Raw genomic sequence first — 23340 nt, 5'->3', positions numbered from 1 at the left:
ACGTTGGATTGTTGCAACGTAAGACGGTCCTATTTCCAATTTTGAGGATAAGCTGTATTATCACTTTCCCCCTGCTGTGACAAACTACCCTGCAAATGCGGCCTAAGAATGGAGAGGTGGATTTTGACTCATAGTTCAATGATTCAGCCCATCATAATGGAAATTTTTATGTGACAGAGAGCAAAACAGATGAATGCTGTTGCTCTGCTTGACTTAATCTTTATACAGTCTGGAACCCCAGTCCTGGAGAGAGCCCAACATTGAGACTGGCTCTCCCCACCTCAATTAACCTAATCTAGAAAGGCCACCCATCACAGACATGCATAGGGTCTTTCTCCTAGATTATTTTAGACTGTGTCAAGTTGATCATGAACACATTCTCTGTCAACCATTCTCCTCCCCCCACTTATCCCTCATCCTTTCTCCACCTCCCCTTACTAAGCCTCCACCTGTGTTCTGGTCCAGGCATTTCCTTCATCCCCCGAGAGGTGGGTGAGCATCTAGTCAGCATCAAGAAGAACGGTAACCACGTGGCCAACAGCCCTGTGTCCATTATGGTGGTCCAGTCTGAAATTGGTGATGCACGTCGAGCCAAAGTCTATGGCCAAGGCCTGTCAGAAGGCCGGACTTTTGAGATGTCAGACTTCATCGTGGACACGAGAGATGCAGGTCTGTAGGGTAGTTCCATGGGAAATACTCAGAGCTTGTGGCAATGGGTTCATTTTTTCATACTGCCAACTCTTATCTCCAAGCATCCTTCAGCCTCTGAGATGTGAGGGCTTGCTTCTACCTGAATCACAAGAGGAGTAGGACTTTGCTTTTTAGAGAAAAAACTGAGACACATGGGAATCACCATCCCATCTATTTCCGAAACCCACACCCAGACCCACAAGCTCTCACAGATCTCTGTTATGTGTGCTCATATCACTGTTGAGAGCCTCTGTGTCCTCAGCTCCCAGGGTCCCCCGAGCAGACCATGGTGGAACAGTTGGTGCTTTGGGTAAAATAAGGCATAGCACCCCCACCCCCCATCTCGCTCTTTGAGATGCTTTGAGTTAGGTTGGGCTCTCTCAAGCCATACTACATCCCAGTGCCTTCGTCTTCTGTTTTCTTGACTGGCAGTGGCAGTCACATGAGCTCTAAAGTTATAATCCCAGGGCAGAGACTGGAAAGATTTCTGCCCCCACTCAATGCTCACCAGTGGAATTTCATACTGTTGAACTTTTAGTCTGCTGTTTGAAAATTTGGATAACCCCTTAAGACAGTCCAGGCATTTATTGAGGGGCATACAGTTTCATGGGCCACATGTTCAAATGGGACATTGATAGATACCTTCAAGGAAGGAATCGTCTGGTCAAAGCCATAGTTGGCAGGTTATCCTGTTGTAGAACTTCTCAGAGCCTTTTGCTTCCTCCTTTGCCACAAGCTCCGCAGCCAAGCTGGATATTGTGTTGCAGGCTATGGTGGCATATCCTTGGCAGTAGAAGGACCCAGCAAGGTGGACATCCAAACAGAGGACCTGGAGGACGGCACCTGCAAGGTGTCCTACTTCCCCACTGTGCCTGGCGTCTATATCGTCTCCACCAAATTTGCTGACGAGCATGTGCCTGGTATGAGACCCCTCTGCCCTCCCTTTGTGATGCTTGGGTGTTGGGTAAATGCCATCCGTGCGTCGAGGTAGACCAAGGCTGCTCACGGGGTCCCTCTCGGTCTCCCAGGAAGCCCATTCACCGTGAAGATCAGTGGTGAGGGAAGAGTCAGAGAGAGCATCACCCGGACCAGCCGGGCTCCAGCTGTGGCCACAGTTGGCAGTATCTGTGACCTGAACCTGAAGATCCCGGGTGAGTGTGGAGCTGATGGGACAGGGCGGCAGCCAGCACCTCGGGACCAAGTACAGGCATGACCTAAAGCACGCTGTCCACCCTGGGGACATTTGCATATTATACTTTTTCTTATTTACTTAAAAGGGGGGAGGGGTGGGGTCTCAATATATAGCACAGAGTGGCCTCAAACTTGTGATTCTCCTGCCTCAGCCTCCGAAGTGCTAGGGCTGTAGGCTAGGGACACCACAATGAGCTTTTTGTTTTTTAACAGAGGCTTCACTTAGGACAAATGTGCTCACCTCTTACCATCTTCTCCCAAATGCAAACAGTCTTGTTGCCTTGCCGAGGGGAAACAGATTTGCTTTTAGAGTTACCCTTTTCCAATGAAAATACTGTCAGTGGGAGCATGGCCTGCTGATGCCGATGTCTACAAGTGTTTAGGTGGGGAGAACTAGCAACAGCCCTTTGGTTTCTCTCTCTCTCTCTCTCTCTCTCTCTCTCTCTCTCTCTCTCTCTCTCTCTCTCTCTCTCTCTCACTCTCTTTCGAGACAGGGTTTCTCTGTGTAGCCTTGGCTGTCCTGAAACTCAGTCTGTAGTCCAGGCTGGCCTCAAACTAAGGAATCTGCCTGCCTCTGCCTCCCCAAGTGCTCAGATTAAAGGCGTGCGCCACCACTGCCCAGCTATCTCTCTTATCTTTAGTGGAAAGACTAGAACTGCTGCAAAGCTGGGTGGCTTCACGACAAATCATTTTTCACAGAGGCTTCAAGCACTGTGAGCAGGCTCACAGCCTGTCTGAAATATGACTGGGAGTCTTTGTGCACAGAGTCACTGTGTCAGTGAAAGCTTCAGGACTCCTCTGCCCACACACTGGCAAACTTTACAGGGAAGGTGGAGCGTAAGGGAGTGAGACAGCTATGTTGGTAAAGTCTTTGCCACACAAGTGTGAAGCCTTGAGTTCCATCTCCAGAACTTCTATTTGACAGAAAAGTCAGGTGTGACAGTGCCTGCATGTAATCCCAGCACTGGGGAGGCAGAGACAAGAGGTCCTAGGCCCTACTGTCCAGCCAGTCACTGATAATCAAGCCAGTGAGAGACACTCTTAAAAACCAGGGTGGATGGCTTCTAAGGAAGGGGACCTGAGGCTGTCGTCTGGCCTGCACATATGCACACACATGAAAACAAATACAGATGCAAAAGATGGATATATGTGATCAAAGAGGAAAGGGCTCTTTGCCAACCCTGCACATTCCTGCACACACACCCCTTAGCTGGAGTCAGGTACACCACCATTGTTGTCAAGTGTGACTGTACTTAACATCTAATTACTACAGTCAAGGTCACTTTTTAGAAACTGTTCACTGGATGTGACAGTACAAAGTTTGTGTGCTTCAAGGTGGACAAAGCTGGCTGGCCAGTGAATTTGGACTTGGCCATGCTTTGGTAAACCTTCCTCCAGAAATGGATTGGCTCCTGTTGCTCCCCATCATCCGCCAACAGGAGGCGCTCTGTCGTTCTTTCTCCCGGGAAGATGTGGTATCGCCATTTTAGTCTTAGTTCCAGGATTAACTTGCGATGTGGAGTTTACATTGCTTCCCACTTTCTGTTTTGCAGTTACCTTTCCTCTCTCTGCCGACTCTTACCTGAGGAACTCGGGTATCTGCGCGTGTGGACATTTGTCCCGTCTGAGGCCTCTTCTGGCTCTTGGTCATTCTTTTCAGTTACTTGATAGCAGAGAACCACCCTCCTCATGACCACCAGATGCCCTCTCATCTGTTAGAGTGAGGAGACCTTATCAGTTCCTGGGACCTGGGCCTCTTGGGTGATCTTAGTCACAAAGTAGCATCTTAACGACTAGTATACTTCCCTGCTCCCGGCTAGAGAGGCTGTGAGTCAAACTGGAGTAGCATGAGTACATCCTCTTCTGGGTTGCAGGTGGCTGGCTAGTATGCAAAAGCATTGCTTTCCTGAGACTGCGGCCTCTTGACCATTGCTGAGAGCTTTGCTCACGCATGGTTCCTCCTTTGCCGTTGAAATGGCTTGTGTTCACTTTTGTAACTTAATTGGCTTGTGTTCACTTTTGTATCTTAATGCCTTTGACCTTGTTGCCTGAAAGAAGCAGCAGAGCTTGACGATAAGAGATGAGGGCTCTTGGGGCCGGTGAGATGGCTCAGTGTCTAAGGGTCCTGCTGCTAAGCCTGATAACACAGGCTTGATTCCTAGGACCCACGTGTTGGCTGGAGAGAGTTCCTGCAAGCTGTCTTCTAACCTTCATCCACATGCATGCTGTCGCACACTTGCTCATAGACAACACACATACGTACATATGTATATAAGCTCATATAAATGTAAGAGAGACACAGGAAGAAACAGGTGGGTTTCATTACATGCCACAGCTGCCAGCATAGGTCCTAGTGTGATGCTGCTGCCATGTACAGATAACTAGACTCCAGCCACGAAAGCTGTTGGCATAGCTCAGTAGAAAATGGCGTGTCAGTGCCCCCTTCATGCTGGTCACAGGAAGGCAGGCCTCTAGCCCCACGGGGAGTCCAAGCACCTCCCACCCCTGGGCTGTACCTGCCACAACCTTCTCTGCGTGACCTGTGTGCCCTGCATGGCCTCAAGCCTTTGCCCTAACTTTTTCTCCCAACCTTTTACCCTTAGAGATCAACAGCAGTGACATGTCTGCCCATGTCACCAGCCCCTCTGGCCATGTCACTGAGGCCGAGATTGTGCCCATGGGAAAGAACTCTCACTGTGTCAGATTTGTGCCCCAGGAGATGGGTGTTCACACTGTCAGCGTAAAGTACCGAGGACAGCACGTAACAGGAAGCCCGTTCCAGTTCACCGTGGGGCCCCTTGGCGAAGGGGGTGCCCACAAGGTCCGGGCAGGAGGCCCTGGCCTGGAGAGGGGAGAAGCAGGCATCCCAGGTAAGAATTTGGGCCAAGTTTTAACTGGACTCACAAGTAAGTGTACAACTGTACCCCTTGCTCTAAAGAGACAACTTCCAGTGGGTGGCTGTAAGGGACATTCCTTATTCAAAGCTTTCAAAGCTAAGTAACATTGGGAGTCACTCACACAAAGCCAACAGGCTTAGACAGGTTTTGCTAGTCTAACATTAGTGTGCATTAAGTCTCTTAAAAAGAGAGTAGTAACTGTTTCCAGTGCATTCTTGAATCAGTGTTCTGTGCAGCTCATTAGAACGCTGCAAAACTGATTTGAGGGGTCCCCTCCTGCAGTGGCTGCTGTGTGTAGGAAGAAGTGTGGAGGAGTCTAAGTGCATTCATCCTTTTCTGGTGTGGTTTTGGGTGTGTTCCTGGTGCCGGAATCCACATGAACTTCATGGTCATTGGCGGTGCTTCAGAAACCACAATGATGGCCTTCGCCTGGGTTCTGCTTGGGACTAGGGCAAAGGGAAAGTGCTGGCAAGGGCCAGACCTATGCTGTTGGCTTGAGCTGAAAGAGGGGCTGGGGCTCTGGGCTGTCTCACTAACCAGGTGTTTCTTTGCTCTCAGCTGAGTTCAGCATCTGGACCCGGGAAGCAGGTGCTGGCGGCCTCTCCATTGCTGTTGAGGGCCCTAGTAAGGCCGAGATCACATTCGATGACCATAAAAATGGGTCATGCGGTGTGTCTTATATTGCCCAAGAGCCCGGTATGTACTCAGGGGATGACTGAGGGCGATCTCCTTGTTTAGAGATGGTTTAGCTGTCAGGATGAGAAACTTATCAGCTTAGGTCAGGTACACAGGCATGTGCATGTGGGGGCACAAGGGAGAGCCTCGGGTCTTCAAGAGATGAGGGTCTTTGTTCTCATCAGTGTCTTGCCTTTTACTGATAGCTCTGCTTGCTTGCTTGCTTTCAAATGCTGCATTCTGCCCACTGCCCCTCCAGATGCCCCTCGAGTGACCCAGAGCTGGGTTGACTGCTTCAGCACCTGAGAATCTAGAGCAGAGATTTGTCACCTTTGGTGTCCCTGAGACCCTTTGGACATCTGATAAGACCTGTCCTCACCATACTTTTTTTGGCATATACAATATAAAGTACATCAAATCATAAAAGTAATCAATTTTATTAAAATACAGTTGTAAATGCAGATATAGTGTATATCCCATGACACCTGGGAGGTTGATTGCTAGGAGTGTGAACCAGACAGTGTGAACTCCAGGCTGACCTGGGCTACAAAGTGAACATCGTCTTAAATAAAACTATATTAAAGTATAGTTATCAAATACATAGCAGTAGAGTACATGTGACTTTATTAGTATATTAAATTATGATAAAGTTTGCCAAAAGTACGTTGATGGTCTTACTTTCAAAGTACTGATGAGTGTGCATGATGCTGTCAAGTTGGTTCCAATGCATACAGTGGAATAGATCCTGTGATGTGTAATGCGTGATATTGGCAATACGCGGCACAGATGCTTCGCACTTGCTGCGATGGCTGGGTGGATTCTATAGACAGATGGCTCTGTGGACCCAGGTCAAGAATCTCTGTCCTTACTTAACTAATAAAACCCTACCATCTGGGTGTTAGTCAGTTAGTCAGTTGTGGCCTTACATTAAGCACTGCTAGTCTCTGAAGACATTTGAGCCCAGCTTAAGCCCATGGCCACTATGGAAATACCTTTTCTGAACTCTCTGAAATGGCGGGGCTTTCCTATCCCAACAGGTAACTACGAGGTGTCTATCAAGTTCAACGACGAGCACATTCCGGACAGCCCTTACCTGGTGCCCGTCATCGCGCCCTCAGACGACGCTCGCTGCCTCACTGTTCTGAGCCTTCAGGTGAGGCACAAGGAAGCATCTGTCTCCTTGGCCACAGGCCAACCAGTGAGACCCCTGGACTCCTGAGACCACATTAATCCTGTCCTGGGTACCAAGTCCTGTTGAGAGTTGGCACCCAGGTGTTGCCATTCATGGGGTAGCAGTCCTATGGCAGGGTCACCTCCTTATGCCCTCAGGTGTCAGTTTGAGCAAGCTCAAACAGACTTGATAAACAGTATATCTTACCAGTGAGGGACAAGTTTGCTTTTAAATATTTATTCAGAAGAAACAAAGGAAGCCTGTTAATCATTGGTTGAGGGAGCAGGGCAGATTTCAAAACAGAATAGACAATCCTGACAGTCTAGTGACTTGTACCTGTGATGATTGTTGGCTTTCTTCCCCTAAAGCTAACAGCATTTTTGGTGTGTAATTACGGTGATTTGTTTATGATAAGTGTACAGGGGACTATCTTGAGAACTTATCAATGTCACTTAAGTAAATTTTTGCAACACCCAAATGGGCAACTTCTCTTGACTTAATTTTAAAGATGGTCCAGAGTGATTCTAGCCAGGAACCATCTAGTATGAGTTGGCAAGAGTGAGGGCTCTGTCCCCAAAAACCTGCTCCCCTGAGATTGTGCACTTAGCATCACCACAGGTGCACGTGCACACACACACTTACATTAGCACCAGAGCCACACTGAGAGCCACTAAGGAGGCATCAGCTTGGGACACTGAACGTGTTTGAATTCGAAGCAGCAAATAGGTTATACAATAATGCCCAAATACCCAAAACCAGTTTCCAGTTAATGCCGTTTCTAAATAGCCTTTAGCTATTCCAGTTCTTAAAAGTACTTGGATTAGAATCCAATCTGGCATTTGGAATGGATGATACAGCAAGTAGCTGCCCACTTTTGATTTATTTACATTGAGATTCTGTCTTATGTTGAGACAATGGATTGCTGCTAGTTAGAGACCCAGACTGTGATTGGTGAGTCTCAGTGGGAGAGCCCAGAGGTCCTAACTGGTCGCCTTGGTGTAGATGTTTTTCTTGTGTTTCATTTAAAGGCTTCTTAACAGGAGTTTGTTTTGTGGCCGACTTAGCTAAAGCCTATAGAGGGCGATAAAGGCAGCACTTGTGGGGGGCAGAGAGGCAGAGAGCTGCCTTTAGATCTTCAGAAGCTTTTCTCGCCCTCTTGAGGCTTTAGCGGCAACAGACTCAGGTAACAGAAGTGATTGCTCCTCCCCAGCACTTCTGTTGAGTCCTCCTGTCAAGGTTTGCTCATAAGTATTTCTGTAAGTATGAACCCCTCTGCACTGAGGGATATGTAAATTATTTATCAGCGCCTCAGCGGAGGCCTGAACAATATCTGGTACTAGATAGACGTGAGGAGCGCGTTTTGTTTTATCTGGCTTTTTGGGGCTTCATAGAAAAAGTGGAGTTGGCTGGCATTTTGTCGGGGAGGGGACAAAGTGGGGGTTTCCTGGAAATTAAAGAGTCCTTAAGTTTGTATTATGGCCTCCCTCCCAGGCTGTAACCTCCAAGCAGCAGAGTTCGTAGAACATTCTGCGTTCACTAATCGTCACAGTGTGGTTTAATAGTCACGAACCACATGTGGCTGCCCAATTAAGATGCTGCTAGAGAAAGCGAATTTTTGTTACGAAATTTAAAGTGCTTTAAATTGGTCGGTTTCCATCTGTGGCTCTGGACTAGCCCAGGGAACACAGTGCTGTTCGGACCTGCTGTAGCGAGGCAGTCCGTGCACCAGTGCCGAGCCTTCCCTAGGCATTTCTAGAACCATTGTCAAAATCTGCATTTTAGTCAGACGTGGTGGCGCACGCCTTTACTCCCAGCACTTGGGAGGCAGAGGCAGACGGATTTCTGAGTTCAAGGCCACCCTGGTCTACAGAGTGAGTTCCAGGACAGCTAGGGCTACACAGAGAAACCCTGTTTCGAATAAAACAAAAACAAAATCTGCATTTTAACCACACTCCTGGGTAGCTCCTTTGCATACAGCCCTGCTGCATCTGAGGAATGGCTGTTCCTTCAAGTTTAAGCCAAAGCTGGGGCATGTTAAAATCTTACTTTCCTGGATAGTGTGGGCCATTCATAATCATAGCAGTTGCTTAGTTCTGAGTACCTAGTGCCTAAGCTCCTCCCGCCAAGAATGTGCACTTTCTAAGGCACGCTACCAGTGAGAGAAGACAAAGGCCACACTTCTCAGAGTTGCAGGGGCAACTTCTAAATACGATTCATACTTAACAACGCGCTGACATTTTTGGAGCATCATTTCATGTGTTCTTCATAACCAGTCTCTCAGATAGGGTCAGGTAGTTTGTCCATTTTGCAAACAAGGAAATTTGAGATTCAGATTTAACAACGTCGTTTTACTACTTGAAGAAAGTAATTAAGCAAAGTTCAACCTTTGCGTGCGTTGCTCTGCAATTTATCAAGAGTGCTACCTATTCCTGCACTTAATTTAAAACACATTAACAACAAAAGCAATGACATAAAATTCAGCTCGTGTCATGAACACTGCACCCAGACTCCTCCTAAAAAGGAATTTGGTGATGATAATCATGATGATGGTGGTGGTGGTGATGATAATGAGGCAGCAGCGGCAGCTTAGCTGGGACAACCAGGGGTTTTGGCCTGTGCAGATCTTGTCTGGGATATTCTCTTGTCTGGAGTATCTCAAGTCTCCTATCCCCACAGCAGCTCCCCAATCCTGCGTGTTTGAACATAAGGGTGCAGTGTGTGTTTCTGTTTACTGGTAGAAACGTGGAGGCAAAGGCTGCCCCGTTTTGTTGTCAGGTATTACAGATGGGGATATTCAAGCCTGTTCTGTGAGAATTTCCTCCTGGAGCCTCCCTTGGGTCATTGTGTGCTGGTGAGCAGGAACACGGGGTACCATAACCTGTCTGATTTATTGAATTCTCAGGAATCAGGATTAAAAGTTAACCAGCCAGCATCCTTTGCTATAAGGTTGAATGGTGCGAAAGGGAAGATTGATGCAAAGGTGCACAGCCCCTCAGGAGCCGTGGAGGAGTGCCACGTGTCTGAACTGGAGCCAGGTAAGCAGCCAGGCTGCCAGCGGGGTCTCCACGCCAGTGCTCCTGGCCGTGCTCCACAGCTGGGCCTGAGAGTCAAGCTCTTTCACTGCTGCCAGACATCGTTTCTAAAATAGGGTAGACACGTTTGCCAGGGACACAGAGACTCTCTATGTGACAGCAATACCCCTTTCTTCTAGTTTCTCTAAACAAGATCTGCTTTATTTTCTGTGACTTTTATCAGGTTCCTTTTACATGACATTAATAACAACTTTTATTTTAATAAACCTTACAGCTTTATTATATTGTTGACTTTATGACACGAGGAAGGATAGTTCAATCTTACCATCCTCCAAGAGAATCTAAGACTCTAGGGCTTAATACCTCAGATTTATGGGACTCTGATGTCAATCAACTTTAAAGAGGCCATTCTGTCAGTGAGCGTTTATTATACGTTAGGGATTTGGCAGGAAGCTAAAGCTGGTGAATATACAGTTTTACCCCTCAAAACACCACTCGAGTTGGTACATATCTTTAATCTAGCATCTGAAAAACTGAAGCAGGAGGACTTCAAGTTCAAGGCCAACCTGGGCTACAAAGCAAGACTCTGTCTCAAAAACAAAACAACAACAATAAAAATAGACAAACAATAAAAAAAAAATCAACTGGCTAAACTAGTCTGAATAAGGCTGCAAATTAGAGACAGCCCTCAGTGATAACCTAAGAAAACTAAGAAGCAGATAGTGGCATGGGAGAGTGGGTAGGGCTCTTTGTGCTTTGGCAAGGTCAGGAGAGCTCTGCCAGTGTGGTCTTTGATGACACCTGCTGCTGTTGGGCATTTGCCGTGTGCTCACCTGTGTCCACTGAGGGTGGAAATCTAGAGCAGCACTTCTTTTTTTTTTTTTAAAGATTTATTTATTATATGTAAGTACACTGTAGCTGTCTTCAGACACTCCAGAAGAGGGCGCCAGATCTCGTTGCGGATGGTTGTGAGCCACCATGTGGTTGCTGGGATTTGAACTCTGGACCTTCGGAAGAGCAGTCGGGTGTAGAGCAGCACTTCTTAATCTATGGGTCATGACCCCTGTGGGATTCAAATGCCCCTTTCGTAGAGCTTGCCTATGGAAAACCCAGCTATTTACGTTATGATTCATAGCAGTAACAAAATTACCATTATAAAGTAGCAACAAAAAAAAGTTTATGGTGGGGGGGGTGTCACCACAACATGAGGAACTATACTAAAAGATTGCAGTACTAGGAAGGTTGAGAGCCACTGGTCTAGAACATGCATGAACAGCTATGTACGTTTCTCTCATTGGACAGAAAAGACAAATGGAAGATGGTGCCTTGACGGCATCTTGGCTAACATAAGGCCATACCATAGAGAATGAGATGGTTCAGTCAGTAAAGTACAAACACAAGGACCTGAGTTTGATCTAGCCAGACACCTACCTAACTGTGATCCCGGGGGCTATGGGGAGAGACCAGAGGCTTGCTAGCTAGCCAGTCAGTCTAAACACATCAGTGGGCTCCAGATTCAGGAGAGAACCTGCCTCAAAAAATGAGATGGAGAGTCCCTGAAGAAGAAAACCAATGTCGGCCTCTGGCCTCCAAACTCCAGGTATTCAAGCACACGCATGCACAAACCTGTATCTCGGTGGATAGGTAGGAAGGTGCCCAAACAGTTAGCTCAACTGAGGATATCTGCCCAGAGGCTATACAAGGGTTGAACAGGGTCTCTCTCTTAATTGGAGTGTCTCCCACATAGCCAGGTGGTGGTGTTTATTAGCTCTCCATGTGTTACATGAAGTTTGTCCTTGGTCCAGGCAGCCTCTGAAGTCCCAGATCATTCCTAGCATGTCATAATTGGGGTGTTACTGCAGTCATAGACTACCAGCTCATGTGAACACGTAGTCATGAGGGCCAGTAATTCATAGAAGTGTCTAGTTTGTGGTCTACGGTAGAGTTTAACAATGGCTTGATTCAGTCACCAGTGGGAATTCTCCAAGGCCCCAAAGGCTTTTTGTTGCTTTGCTCTGCTTTGCTTTGCTTTATTTCTTGAGGCAGACTCTCTGTGTAGCCTAGGCTGGCCTGGAATTCATACTGCCCAGGTAACTTCCTACTTAAGGCCTTCCTGCCTCAGGCTCACAAATGTGTCCTTATTCTTTCTTCATATCAAGGCTTCTTGCCTTCTTGGTAGTAAGATGGCTACAGGACCACCTGCTGCTTCATTTTCAGAGGCCTTGAGAGGCAAGAAATCTATAAGTCTCCTAGCGAGCCTCTGCTCCCGTCCCAGTGAGCTGGGACGCATGCCCATTCCTGAGTCACTTACTGTGGCTAAAGAAATAAATTTACCTTGGGGAAAGAATTTTCCTCATCCTGTAAGAGACTGAATCTGGACATTGGGGTGGGGTTCACTTCCCCTAAAGCATTTTGCCTTTAAGGGAGGGGGTGGGTACCCAGCTGGGAAACACTGGGGGAAGTGCAGTGCCAAAAGCTAAGAGTAGCTGACGACTACTGTCCAGAACATTCCCCGGTGGAGAGTCCCAGAGAAACAGAAGAGGGCCTGGGTCCTCAAGGAGCCAGGGCCTAACTGGTCACGTGATCTGCCGTGCAAGACCAATCTAGGCAGGCATCTGTTGACAGATGACCTTGACACATGTTGCGACCCAAAACAGAACAGGCTAACTGCTTCACTTGCTGACATTGCTTGCCTTGGGCTTAATTACAGAGCCTTAGTGCCAGTTGCAACTGTGTTTTTCCCTTCCAGTGGACAAACAGAGAAATGTGGTGAGAAGTGGACATTTTCATAAAGGGTGGATTGTGAGGCAGGAGCCTGAGTCCATAACAGACCTGGAGAGTCAGAGGGTTTCCCAAAGGGCTGATTAGGGAGACACAAAGTAAGGCTAGCTGGCCTTAAGATCTGTGTGTTAGCTGCCAGGCTCCCAGCAGAATGGTGTCTTTAAATGACTCAGCGCTGGCCAGCTCAGGTTGCTTGCAATGCTGTGTCCCCGCTCACGCCAGACTGCTTAACATCCACGTTTACCATGTGCATCTTCTCCTTCTAGATAAGTATGCCGTTCGCTTCATCCCGCATGAAAATGGCATCCACACGATCGATGTCAAGTTTAACGGGAGCCACGTGGTCGGGAGCCCTTTCAAAGTACGTGTTGGAGAGCCTGGCCAAGCAGGCAATCCTGCTCTAGTGTCAGCCTACGGTGCTGGGCTTGAGACGGGCACCACAGGTAAGAAACACTGCTTCCCTTGTTACCTGAGCAGCTCTCTCTGGGAGAGCTGAGGTAGACATCATTAGCCCCTGGTGGCCTTCTGTGCTCTGTCCTTGGGAAAATGCAGACATGCAGGCTTTGGAGGAATTGAGAACCATTGTTTGAACCAGGATAAATCCAGACTGAGGTCTATATTGTTATACCTCATTACAGTTTGTTTGTAGCCCAGATGTCTTTCTACAGCAAGTTCCTCAGCCCTATAGCAGGATGATGACAGCATCATTAATGTCATTAATTTTGAGGACTTTTCTTTGGACAGAGTTTGTGGTACAGCTCCTAGGTCCAAAGGCGGCCTGCTCCCAGCCTCCCAAGCCTGTGCATGGCCTATCCATCCCCTTGAATTTTCTGCTCACTGCCAGTGAGGGGACAGTGCTGAAAAGGTGTGGACGCTCTCAAGCTTTATGGACATGTTCTGCCTTCTGCAGGTGTGAGCACTGCTAGCCAGTCACCCAGTCGTGGAGGCTTTCCCACTTGCTGCCTGTCCCTGGGCTGGTGTGGTGCAGAGCGGCCAAGTTGACCAAATGGTTGATTCCTTGATAGACAAATCCCTAGTTCAGCTTTAATTTGGTAGAAGTGAGCTCACTGAATGGGCAACTCACCTTTTCGCTGGGCATCTGAAAGAGATTTCTAGGTGATCCTTTTTACTTGTTGGTTGGCCTTCATAAGGAAAAGCCATGTATGTGGTCAGCTTGAGGTAGGCCTCAGCTCTGCCCATCACGTCAGCATTAGGGATAATAACTTAGACTCTGTCCCTGTAAGCATCTGTGAGGAAGTCCGCAGTGTAGAAGACACCACTTCTTCTAGTTGCTGTTACTTGGGGCTTGTTGGGAAAATCTTTGGTCTTCCTGCCCCTTGCCATACTAGGGACAGAACCGATTGTCTTTCCTGTGCACCAAGACATGGTTTGCTGTACTTAGAGCAAACCCAGCCCTGAAGTGAAATCCTCCTCGGTGGTAAAGGAGCCCTGCCCAAGTTAGGAGTGGCCAGTGGACTGGCATGCCACCAGGAACTCTGGCCAAAGCAGTGCCCTCCATAAAACCACCCCCTCCGTGGCGTGGGTCCTGCCAGATGCCCTTGGCACACCCAGCCTGACTCCCTGCTTCATTCTGAGCCAGTACTTTGCTCTTGGATGAGATCTACCTTGCACTTTGGGAGAGCAAGACAAAATGGTCCAGTGGTCCAGCACTCTCTGGGAGTTCATAGGACTTGAGGGTCATCTCCAGGTCTGTGATCTTAAAGTTTAAGAGCCCTTAGCTCCTGACCCTAGAAGCTCATACTATACCCCAGTGAGCTTTTCTGAGGTGTCCTAAACCAGAAAACCCTTCCCTCCAGATGCCAGAGTGGTTTCCAGGCATCCATACAGGCGAGGGGCCCTCCTGGCAGGAGAACAGTAGCAGACCGTGGCCCAGCCCCACAGCAGCCTCAGTGTGGCCAGGAGCCATCTGATCCCCTGTTGGCTGCTTTGTCCCAACCTTTCTCTGTTTCCTCTTGGTATTTCTCACCCTTCTGGAGCTCAGATGTCAGGCTGTACTCTAGCCTTGTAGCTAAGGATCTGGTCCCAGCCAGAAACGGCCTGGAACTCACCCACTTGTACCCTCCGTAAATATTTCTCTGTTCACAGAGAGGGCATCTTGTTTGCCTAGGCTGCCTGACCTTAGGCTTTCCACAGATGTCTGTTCACACAGTCGCAGCATGAGGAGTGCTTTCAGAAAAGGATCCGCGTGGCCAGCAAAGGGCCCCATGCCCTGCCTGTGTTCTTGGCCAGGCTTGGATGTCTGACTCAGGCCTTACCATGGGCAATGTAGAGAATTTAGGGCAGGAGTCTGTGTTCCAGATACAAGCCTGGAGTTAGACCACAGAGTTTAGGGCTCTTTGGAGAAGCCCTAAGGGTTTGCATGCAGATGGAGGAAGGGAAGGCCGCCACCACACACATCACATATTGGGTATATATAACCAGTCGATGGTGATATATGTCTGCTAATGAATTTTTTTCTCTCCTGTCTTATCTTGGGCCAGTCCCTTGGCAATAAGATGGACAGATATCTCATCTAAGTCATACTTCTGCGGAGTAAAGTGATGTGGGGTGGGTTCCAGATAGTTCTTGATTTTTAATTCCTAATTTCCCCCTGTCCACATCATCACAGCCTTTTCGGGCTCTGGGTTGACTAAAAAGGGCAGAGCTCTTATCCAGGTCGGCCAACTTTGCCAGCCTAACCTTCAAGACATTGTTCTAGCCATCTTACAGCCACTTCCTGAACACACCACCCCTTTGTGGCTGGTGGCCTGCTCACCCACGTGGCCCCAGCTGCTGGAGGCTGGGGGAGGGGCTTCTCAGAAGCAGAGTCAAGGTGGGAAAGTAGAAAGTCTTTGGGACAGCAGCCTCAGGAGTTTCCAGAAACGGCTGGCTCATGTTTGGGGGTCACACCATAACAGCTCCTTTGTCTTATTGATAAGCAGAACAATAATTCTTTCTCTGGCCCAGGAACTGTAGTTAAACCAAAATATTTCCCAGCTGGGCTAGCATCTGCAGCTCTGGCAGAGGTACTGTGCCCCTAGAAGATGTTACACTAGGGTGCCCCCTAGAGGGCTTCTAGTGGACAGGAGCTGGTGTGTGACATCCCAGCGGCTTCCACTGACTACCTAGCACCCCTCTGGACTACAGGCTACAGGCACAGGGGATTAAGGGTGTTGAGGGGCCAGGGTAAGTCAGTAGTTGATGTTCTCTTTGCCTTTCTTTTTGTCCCAGGACAACGTGGCAGTGAGGTCAAGTGTCTCAAGGCTGCAAGTAGGGTGTGACAGTTGTCCTTGTGTATACCAGTCTTCCTCCCCATCCTCCCATGTGCCTTTCCCCACCACCATATAGTGGTTTCTTGGGCCTAGACACAGTTGTGCACCTGTGGCTTGAATGTAGCACACCACTTTATGGTAGTACGCCCCAAGTTACACGTGGCCTGAACGCTATGTGGAATAGGAAATGCTGTGACTGCACGTTGTGCTTGCAGAGTGACACAGGACCTAGGGTCTGGTGTGGGGCTCAGTCAGCACAGTTGCTGCTCAGGTGCTTCTCTTGTTGCCGTATTCATGGCCAAGGGGGTGGTGGACTGACAGCTCACAGAGCAGCCACAGGATGTAGCCGTGTCTAGATGAGGAGAAGGGGAGGGGAGACTAGATTTCCTCAGCCTCTTCCACCAGAGGAGAAGTGAGTGGTCGGAGAGAGTGCCACGCCTCCCTTAGAGGCTCTGTTGCCGGGGACAGCACTTCAGACTCACAGTGACAACTCACCCTCAGCCACATTCCCAGAGACAATAGCGTTGCTCAGGCACTCAGTGGGCGAAATGTCAGCCACCCTCCCAACCTAGCCTAGACAAGGGAGCTGCACCCCCATACCCTGTGCTGCTTCTCTGTGCCGAGAACTCAGATATAGAGCCAGTTGGTTCCCACGCTACCACAGCAAGCACTTAATGTGGGCAAAAGTGTGTCTCACGGCGCTGTGTCCCTCCCAAAAACCATCCATATATATCACACTTCTTCTCTCCCAGGTATCCAATCAGAATTCTTCATCAACACCACTCAGGCAGGCCCAGGAACATTATCTGTCACCATTGAAGGACCATCCAAGGTCAAAATGGATTGCCAGGAAATCCCAGAGGGGTACAAAGTCATGTACACTCCCATGGCTCCTGGAAATTACCTGATTGGTGTCAAATATGGCGGGCCCAATCACATCTCGAGGAGTCCATTCAAGGCCAAGGTGACAGGTAATGAGGAGCCTCTTTGCTTTTTCTCTTCTGCCCTGCAGAGCCAGTCTTGTAAAATTACTAATAGTAGCAACCGCAGGTGAGTTTTAAATCTAATCTTGACTATAAAGAGGTTGCCTGTGGGCAGCACACATGCTGACCAGCTCTGTGAGCACTGAGGCAGGAGTGCCTTCCCTCCTGGAAGAGAGGTAATTGCTTTCCTTTAAGCCACGACATATTAGGTTATAGATAAATACAGCTCTGTGGAGCAGTGGTCACGAGAGCCGTGATGCACTCAGAATCTCCGCGGACTTCAAGTTCTTCTAAGATGTAATAGAACTATAAATTCAGCACTGTCGCAGAGGGTCAGGGACAGTTGATTTCAGGGCTGTAAATCACACAGATTCTGTGAGAATGTGTGGGGTTTGTGTGGACTGGCACAGAGCTTACTGAAGAGGATAAATTAAACAATAACCTGGGATGGTAAATACATAAATAAGAGAGTAGACACACAGCTTTTTTGTACCATCTTACCTTGTTTTCATTGTTTTTTGAAGAGAAGCATAGCAGATTTCTCATTTATTCTCACAGTGCAGACCTGACAACCCTATGCTGTATTGCCCAGGGGCTCTGCAGAGGGAAGCAATAGCTCTGTTCTTCAGTACACAGCATAAAGAAATTTAACTTTTTATGACAAATAAAAAACAGTAGTCTTGCCGGGTAGTGGTGGTGCATGCCTTTAATCCCAGCACTTGGGAGGCAGAGGCAGGCGGATTTCTGAGTTCGAGGCCAGCCTGGTCTACAGAGTGAGTTCCAGGACAGCCAGGGCCACACGGAAAAACCCTGTCTCGAAAAAACGAAAAACAAAACAAAACAAAAAAACCTGGCAGTCTTCCTAAGAAAACTCTTAAATTTAAGCCTCGAAAGCCAGTGTGCGTCTAGAGAGACGGCTCAGTGTTTGAGAGCATGGGCAGCTGATGATACCTGCAGCTCTATTTTCAGATAATCTAGCGCTGTTCTCTGACCTCAGAAGGAACTTGCATGCACACGACACTCAAGTTCACACAGGTACATACACACTAAATCAATACATTAAAAAAAAAAAAAAATAGCGTCTGAATCCAGTGTGCTCCAGCCTGGGAAGGCTAATTGGTTAGAGTGAGAGAGAGAAAAGAAGTTAGGAAAGGGTGCTGGGTGGCTTTCTGTCTCTATCAGAGAAGAAATATTTACAGATTGGAATAACATATACTGGCTTAACTCGGGCCTCATTTCTAATCTTCACTTTCTGAATTTTTTTTAAAATCTATAAATCTTATAAAGCCTATCCTTAAAATATATTGAAATACCAAGCAATAAAGCTCAGGGTAACCACATACATACATACATACATACATACATACATACATGCATGCATGCATACATACATGCATACATACATACATGCATGCATGCATACATACATACATGCATACATACATACATACATGCATACATACTGTGCTAAGTCCCTTCTGTGCCACATGATTCTCTATTACCTAAGTGATGTGGACTCATTGTAGAAAAATTATAAAACTCGGATAGGAAAGTCATCCTCTCTCATGCTTAGAGTCCATTTCAGTTCTCCCAGCCATTTATACTGCGTTATATAAAGTATTCCATAGAAACAACAACAGTAAGAAGATGTGGATTCTACTGGGACTTAATCCTATGGAGGGATTACTAGGCCTTATCAGCCATGGCTGAACCTGGTCCATTTGCCGAGAAAACCAGATTTTAGTTGCCTGAGACCCTAAGGAAGAAAAGGACATAGCTTGATGGTATATACTTACCATCTACCTACCACAAAACGCCGAGGCAGGCAGAGTGCAAATTTGAGGCCTGTCTGAGCTACATAGTGAGACCCTTTCTTTTTTTTAATATTCTCTCTTTTTTTTTTTTTTTTTTTTTTTGGTTTTCCGAGACAGGGTTTCTCTGTGTAGCCCTGGCTGTCCTGGAACTCACTCTGTAGACCAGGCTGGCCTCAAACTCAGAAATCCACCTGCTTCTGCCTCCCGAGTGCTGGGATTAAAGGCGTGCACCACCACGCCTGGCTGACCCTTTCTTTTTAAAAGTAACTGTGAGGACTGCGAGCCAGGCCTAGTACTGCACTCCTGGAACCCTAGTTCATTGGAAGACCAGGCATTCAAGACAAGCTTTGGCAAAATGAGGTCCTGTCAAAAAGAAAAAGCAAGCAAAAGTAACCCAAAACCCAATGGTGGATATGGATCATGGCAGTTTGATTACCTGGCAATGCACAGCGGTCTGGATTCGAAACCTTCTACCACAGACGTATATACAAATCTAAAATATGGGTGGAGTGGTTTCTGTATCTAGGTATTGGAGCTTTTCTGGATCTTTTATATTTGCCTCCTAGCTGACAGGACCACACTCCACACAAAACACCCATTGGCCTGGCCATTCACACCTCCCTCTTCCCCATGTTCTAGGCCAACGTCTGGTCAGCCCAGGCTCAGCCAACGAGACCTCATCCATCTTGGTGGAGTCAGTGACCAGATCCTCGACGGAAACGTGCTATAGCGCCATTCCCAAGTCGTCCTCCGATGCCAGCAAAGTGACCTCCAAGGGGGCAGGGCTCTCAAAGGCTTTTGTGGGCCAGAAGAGTTCTTTCCTGGTGGACTGCAGCAAAGCTGGTAGGCAGCACGGGTCTGCTGGGAAGGCTTAGCATTGGGCTGATATAGACGAGACACTCTCTCCTATTTCAGTGTCCCTCACTCTAGGATTGCCTGCAAAGTCCACCCCTCCCCGACTTCGAAATAATTATGTTTCTTCCTCTGTCCATCTGCTCTTAATACCACATGAGCAAAGTGAACTGATTACCTAAGCCACTTCTCTGATACCAGTTGAACTGATTGATTACCTAAGCCACTTCTCTGATACCAGTTGCTTTACCCAGATTTTAAAGTTGATTTAGGCTGAGAGATGCCTCAGCAGTTCAGAGCACTGACTACTCTTCCAGAGGACTGGAAGGGACTCTGGCCAGCTTGAACGCTGTGAGTGTGGCGCTGTCAGCCTTGCCCTTCTCCACCATTCCCTATGCCTTGCTGAAAACCCGTAGATTACATTCCTAAAGCTAGCCCCCAAGGTCTGGTTCCTTCTTTAACCACTTCCTCCTCCTAGAGCTGAATACCAAGGTCTAGCTATCAAAAGCTGCCTTGGCTCACCTAATTAACATGCCCAATTAAAGTTAAACACCTCATCCTAACATGGGGTTTCCCATTTTACCTTTATAAACAGATTTTCCTATGCACATGTCTGTCTCCTTTCTATCCAGGAGCAGTCCTCTGTCTACCAGAACAGATAACCCCTCCTCCTTCTCCTTTGTTCCCTTCCTCTTCTCCCTCTTCCTCTGTTTCCAGCATTTGTCTCTTATTCCCTGCTCTCTGTCCCTCTGGGGAGAATACATCTCCTTTTGCTGAGAATTTGGTCTTGGGGGTCCTGAACCAATACTTTCCTTTCAGGACCTCTGTTCAATTCCCAGCACGCCCGTGGCAGCTTACCCTGTCTATAACTCCAGTTCTAGGTCTTCTGACACCCTCACACACATGTACATTATTTCCTTAGGTTTCAGTGCTGAGTTGCCTGGCTCTAACACCCAGCACACCTGGGCTGGAAGTCGGTTGCTCCTTCCTTCCTTCCTTCCTTCCTTCCTTCCTTCCTTCCTTCCTTCCCAAAGCTTTGTGGTTAGGTACCTTGGATGGGTTGCTTAACGGGATCACCTAGAAGTGATCTTTTCCCAAGGGGGAATCAGTGTTCTTTCCCTAAGGCTCTCTCAAAAATAAGAAGATCCTAACAGCTGGCAGTTCTGTAGTTCTATGTGCTAAGAGTTTGACTCAGTCACTTCTATGGCATATAGAAGCTTGAAGAGGCAGCTGGTGAAGCTAGCTGTGGGGATCTCTCAGTTTGAGACCAGCCTGGTCTACAGAGCCAGTTCCAGGACAGCCTGGGCTACACAGAGATTCTGTGTCTTAAAAAAAAAAAAAAAAATAGCAAAAAAAGAGGCAGCTAGTGGCCTTCCTGGTTTGCAGTTTAGGTAGAGAAAGAAGTTTTCCTGTCTGAGGTCACCAAAGCAGAGGGTGTGAGGGCTGGCATGTGAACCCAAATCAGGTTGTCTCTACTGATCATGGCCACGCTTTGCCACCAGTGAAAGGACTCTGGTGCCGTCATCCCAGCTCGGCCAGTTTTCCCTCATCTCTCTCTACCTTTGTCACATCTCTGCTTGTCCTGATTTGTCCGGTCAGTAACAACCTTCTCCTCCCGCAGGGTCCAACATGCTGTTAATTGGGGTCCATGGGCCCACCACCCCCTGTGAAGAGGTCTCCATGAAGCATGTGGGCAAGCAACAATACAATGTCACCTATGTCGTCAAGGAGAGGGGCGATTACGTTCTGGCTGTGAAGTGGGGAGAAGAGCACATCCCCGGTAGCCCCTTTCATGTCACCGTGCCTTAAAGCACCTGATAGCCAATGCTGGATGTGTCCCTTCCGGTTGCTTTTGTTGCTAGTTTGTAATTCATTTTTTACATTGTCCACAGCCTGCTGGTGGGCCAGCATCCCCATCCCAAACCTTGCCGCTCACTCCAAGTGCCTTGGTGCCCTAGACTTGACTCGAGGTCATGTGGGACATCTTCAGAAAGCAAGCTGGGGCCAAAAAAGTGCAGAGCCCTCTGCCCAAATCAAGACTCTTGAGTTCAAAGGTCATTGCAGACGGAACAAGAACATGGACAGGACTGACTGGCTCTCCTAAGCTTCTAGTCTACTCAAGCATTAACCAAACAAGAATGTCATTGCAGCAGGAGGTCCTGCACCCCACTGGCCAAACAACATTGCAACCCACTTTCCTCAAGACTAGACAACAAATAAGAAAGTCTGACCCAGATTGTACTCCATGTCTGGGCTTTGTCTTGGGACCCTGATCACTTTGACTTCATCCTAAAGCCAGCTCTGGAGCAGAAGGCATGCAGAACACTCCATACCCCATTTTTGGAATTCTGTACCTGCCTGCTTCTTTATTAACAGCCTTGAAGGCACGTGCTCATGGCCAAATGCAGGGCCTCTGCCAGCTGCCCCCAGAGTTCATTGCAGCTGCTAAATGGCAGAGACCACTGATAAATTATTTCAGGACCTCCTCCTTGCAAAAGCTGGAAGGGATGGATACCCCTCTCATGACCCATGAGAGGCCTTAATGACCAAGACACTAGCACGTGCACCCACCTGAGGTCTCTAAAGGCTTTGGTGTAAGCATTGTCAGGCTGTCAAATGGCTGGAACGAGTGTTAAACACACACACAAACACACAATGGGGTGTGGTGGTTCTCATGAATGTGGCAGGGGTGGAGTAGGTGTCCCGCACCAAGGTACAGCAGCTGGAGAAGTGTGGGTGCTAAAAGCCACCTGTTAGGACCTGGAGCAGCTGAAGCCGGATGTGAAAGGCGGAATAGACACGGAGATCGAACTGGAATCAAATACCGACTAGAAAGTGTATCTTATAACTTATTAAATAAAATGTTTGCTCCATAAACGCTTCCTGTCATTCTTGGAGTAGAATCAGTGGTATGGGCCTCTGATCATTCTCCACCCACCATCTCTTTGAATGCAGATGTTATTTAACAATGGGCCAGTCCTTTTCTTGCAAAGGGTGGTCCTTTTCTGAGAAGCCAGGGCCAGCCTCAGGCAAGGGACTCAAGAGAACATGTGGGCCATGATACCATCATGACTTCTTAGGAACCCTAGATATGGAGCCCAGGTAGAGGCAATGGCTTTTAAGCAGTCCTCTTGCCTGATACCATCAGGAATCTGTGTTCTGGGAAATGTTCTCAGATAGGCTCTGTCCCATGCCCCTGTACTCTTCAACCCAGTACTGAGTGCCTCCACCTGCCCTCCCCAGGAGAAAGGATTGTTGATGTTAACCCTCCAGCTATGAATCTTTATAGTGGTCGGTTGACGGTTTACATATGACAACAAACATGGGTACAGTTTCCACCAGGCATACAGACCCAGACCTCATATGGGGATAGAGTTGGGCATATACCTCTGACTTAGAATGAGTGTTCTTACACATCGCACTACAGGCCAGCCGCTCAGAGAAGGCTTACGAGAGTCCTACAAAAGTTGGCAGTACCCATGGAGACGGAAAGGCCTCCAGTCTGGGAGGAGTGTGGGGATCAGAGGTTCAGGCAGGGAATCTGCATCATTTTTAGTGATGGTATGTATATGGATGTGACAGGGTCTCTTGTATCCTGGGCTAGCCTGGAACTCTCCCTGTAGCCAATGAGGACCTTGAGCTTTTTTTTAAGTGTATACTGTGCTGAGATCAAGCCCTGGACTCTGTACATTGTATGCAAGCAGTCTCCAACTACATCCCCTGCTCTGCTTTCTCTATTGTATTCTGGTTTTGTTTTTTCCCTTACCTGGCTACATATTAAAATGATAATCTGTTTACCTCTGAGCTTGGAGGAAGGTAAGGCAGATGCGCCCTTTTCTGGACCTTGAAAGCCTCACCTAGACTCCTGGCCTCTGTAGGACTGTGGACTCCCTGAAGAGTCCTCACATAACGTGTGGCGCGATGCTGGCTTTGCCAGAGAAGCCCAGGGGATTCATCAATCCCCTCCAACCCAGTTAGGTTT

The 23340-nt window shown here is 48.0% G+C and overlaps 1 protein-coding gene across 6 annotated transcripts in view; it reads left to right on the top strand.

Annotated features, from left to right (window-relative positions):
- Positions 1-22235, top strand: part of Flnb (filamin B) — a 134277-nt gene extending 112042 nt beyond the window's left edge. For all 6 annotated transcript variants that reach the window (XM_021181303.2, XM_021181302.2, XM_021181301.2 and 3 more), the window contains 11 exons: positions 466-669; positions 1458-1610; positions 1719-1841; positions 4485-4751; positions 5337-5474; positions 6491-6606; positions 9527-9659; positions 12704-12880; positions 16462-16680; positions 19146-19349; positions 20980-22235. In XM_021181303.2, coding sequence (XP_021036962.1) covers positions 466-669; positions 1458-1610; positions 1719-1841; positions 4485-4751; positions 5337-5474; positions 6491-6606; positions 9527-9659; positions 12704-12880; positions 16462-16680; positions 19146-19349; positions 20980-21167 — 1922 coding nt within the window. In that variant the 3' untranslated portion in view covers positions 21168-22235. The remainder of the gene's footprint in view (positions 1-465; positions 670-1457; positions 1611-1718; positions 1842-4484; positions 4752-5336; positions 5475-6490; positions 6607-9526; positions 9660-12703; positions 12881-16461; positions 16681-19145; positions 19350-20979) is intronic.
- Positions 22236-23340: the final 1105 nt, after the last annotated feature.

The sequence above is a fragment of the Mus caroli genome, unplaced genomic scaffold (genome assembly GCF_978045245.1).
Source record: "Mus caroli unplaced genomic scaffold, Mus_caroli_1 scaffold_12, whole genome shotgun sequence".
NCBI classification, from domain to species: Eukaryota; Metazoa; Chordata; class Mammalia; order Rodentia; family Muridae; genus Mus; species Mus caroli.
This window is presented reverse-complemented; position numbering and strand designations above follow the sequence as displayed.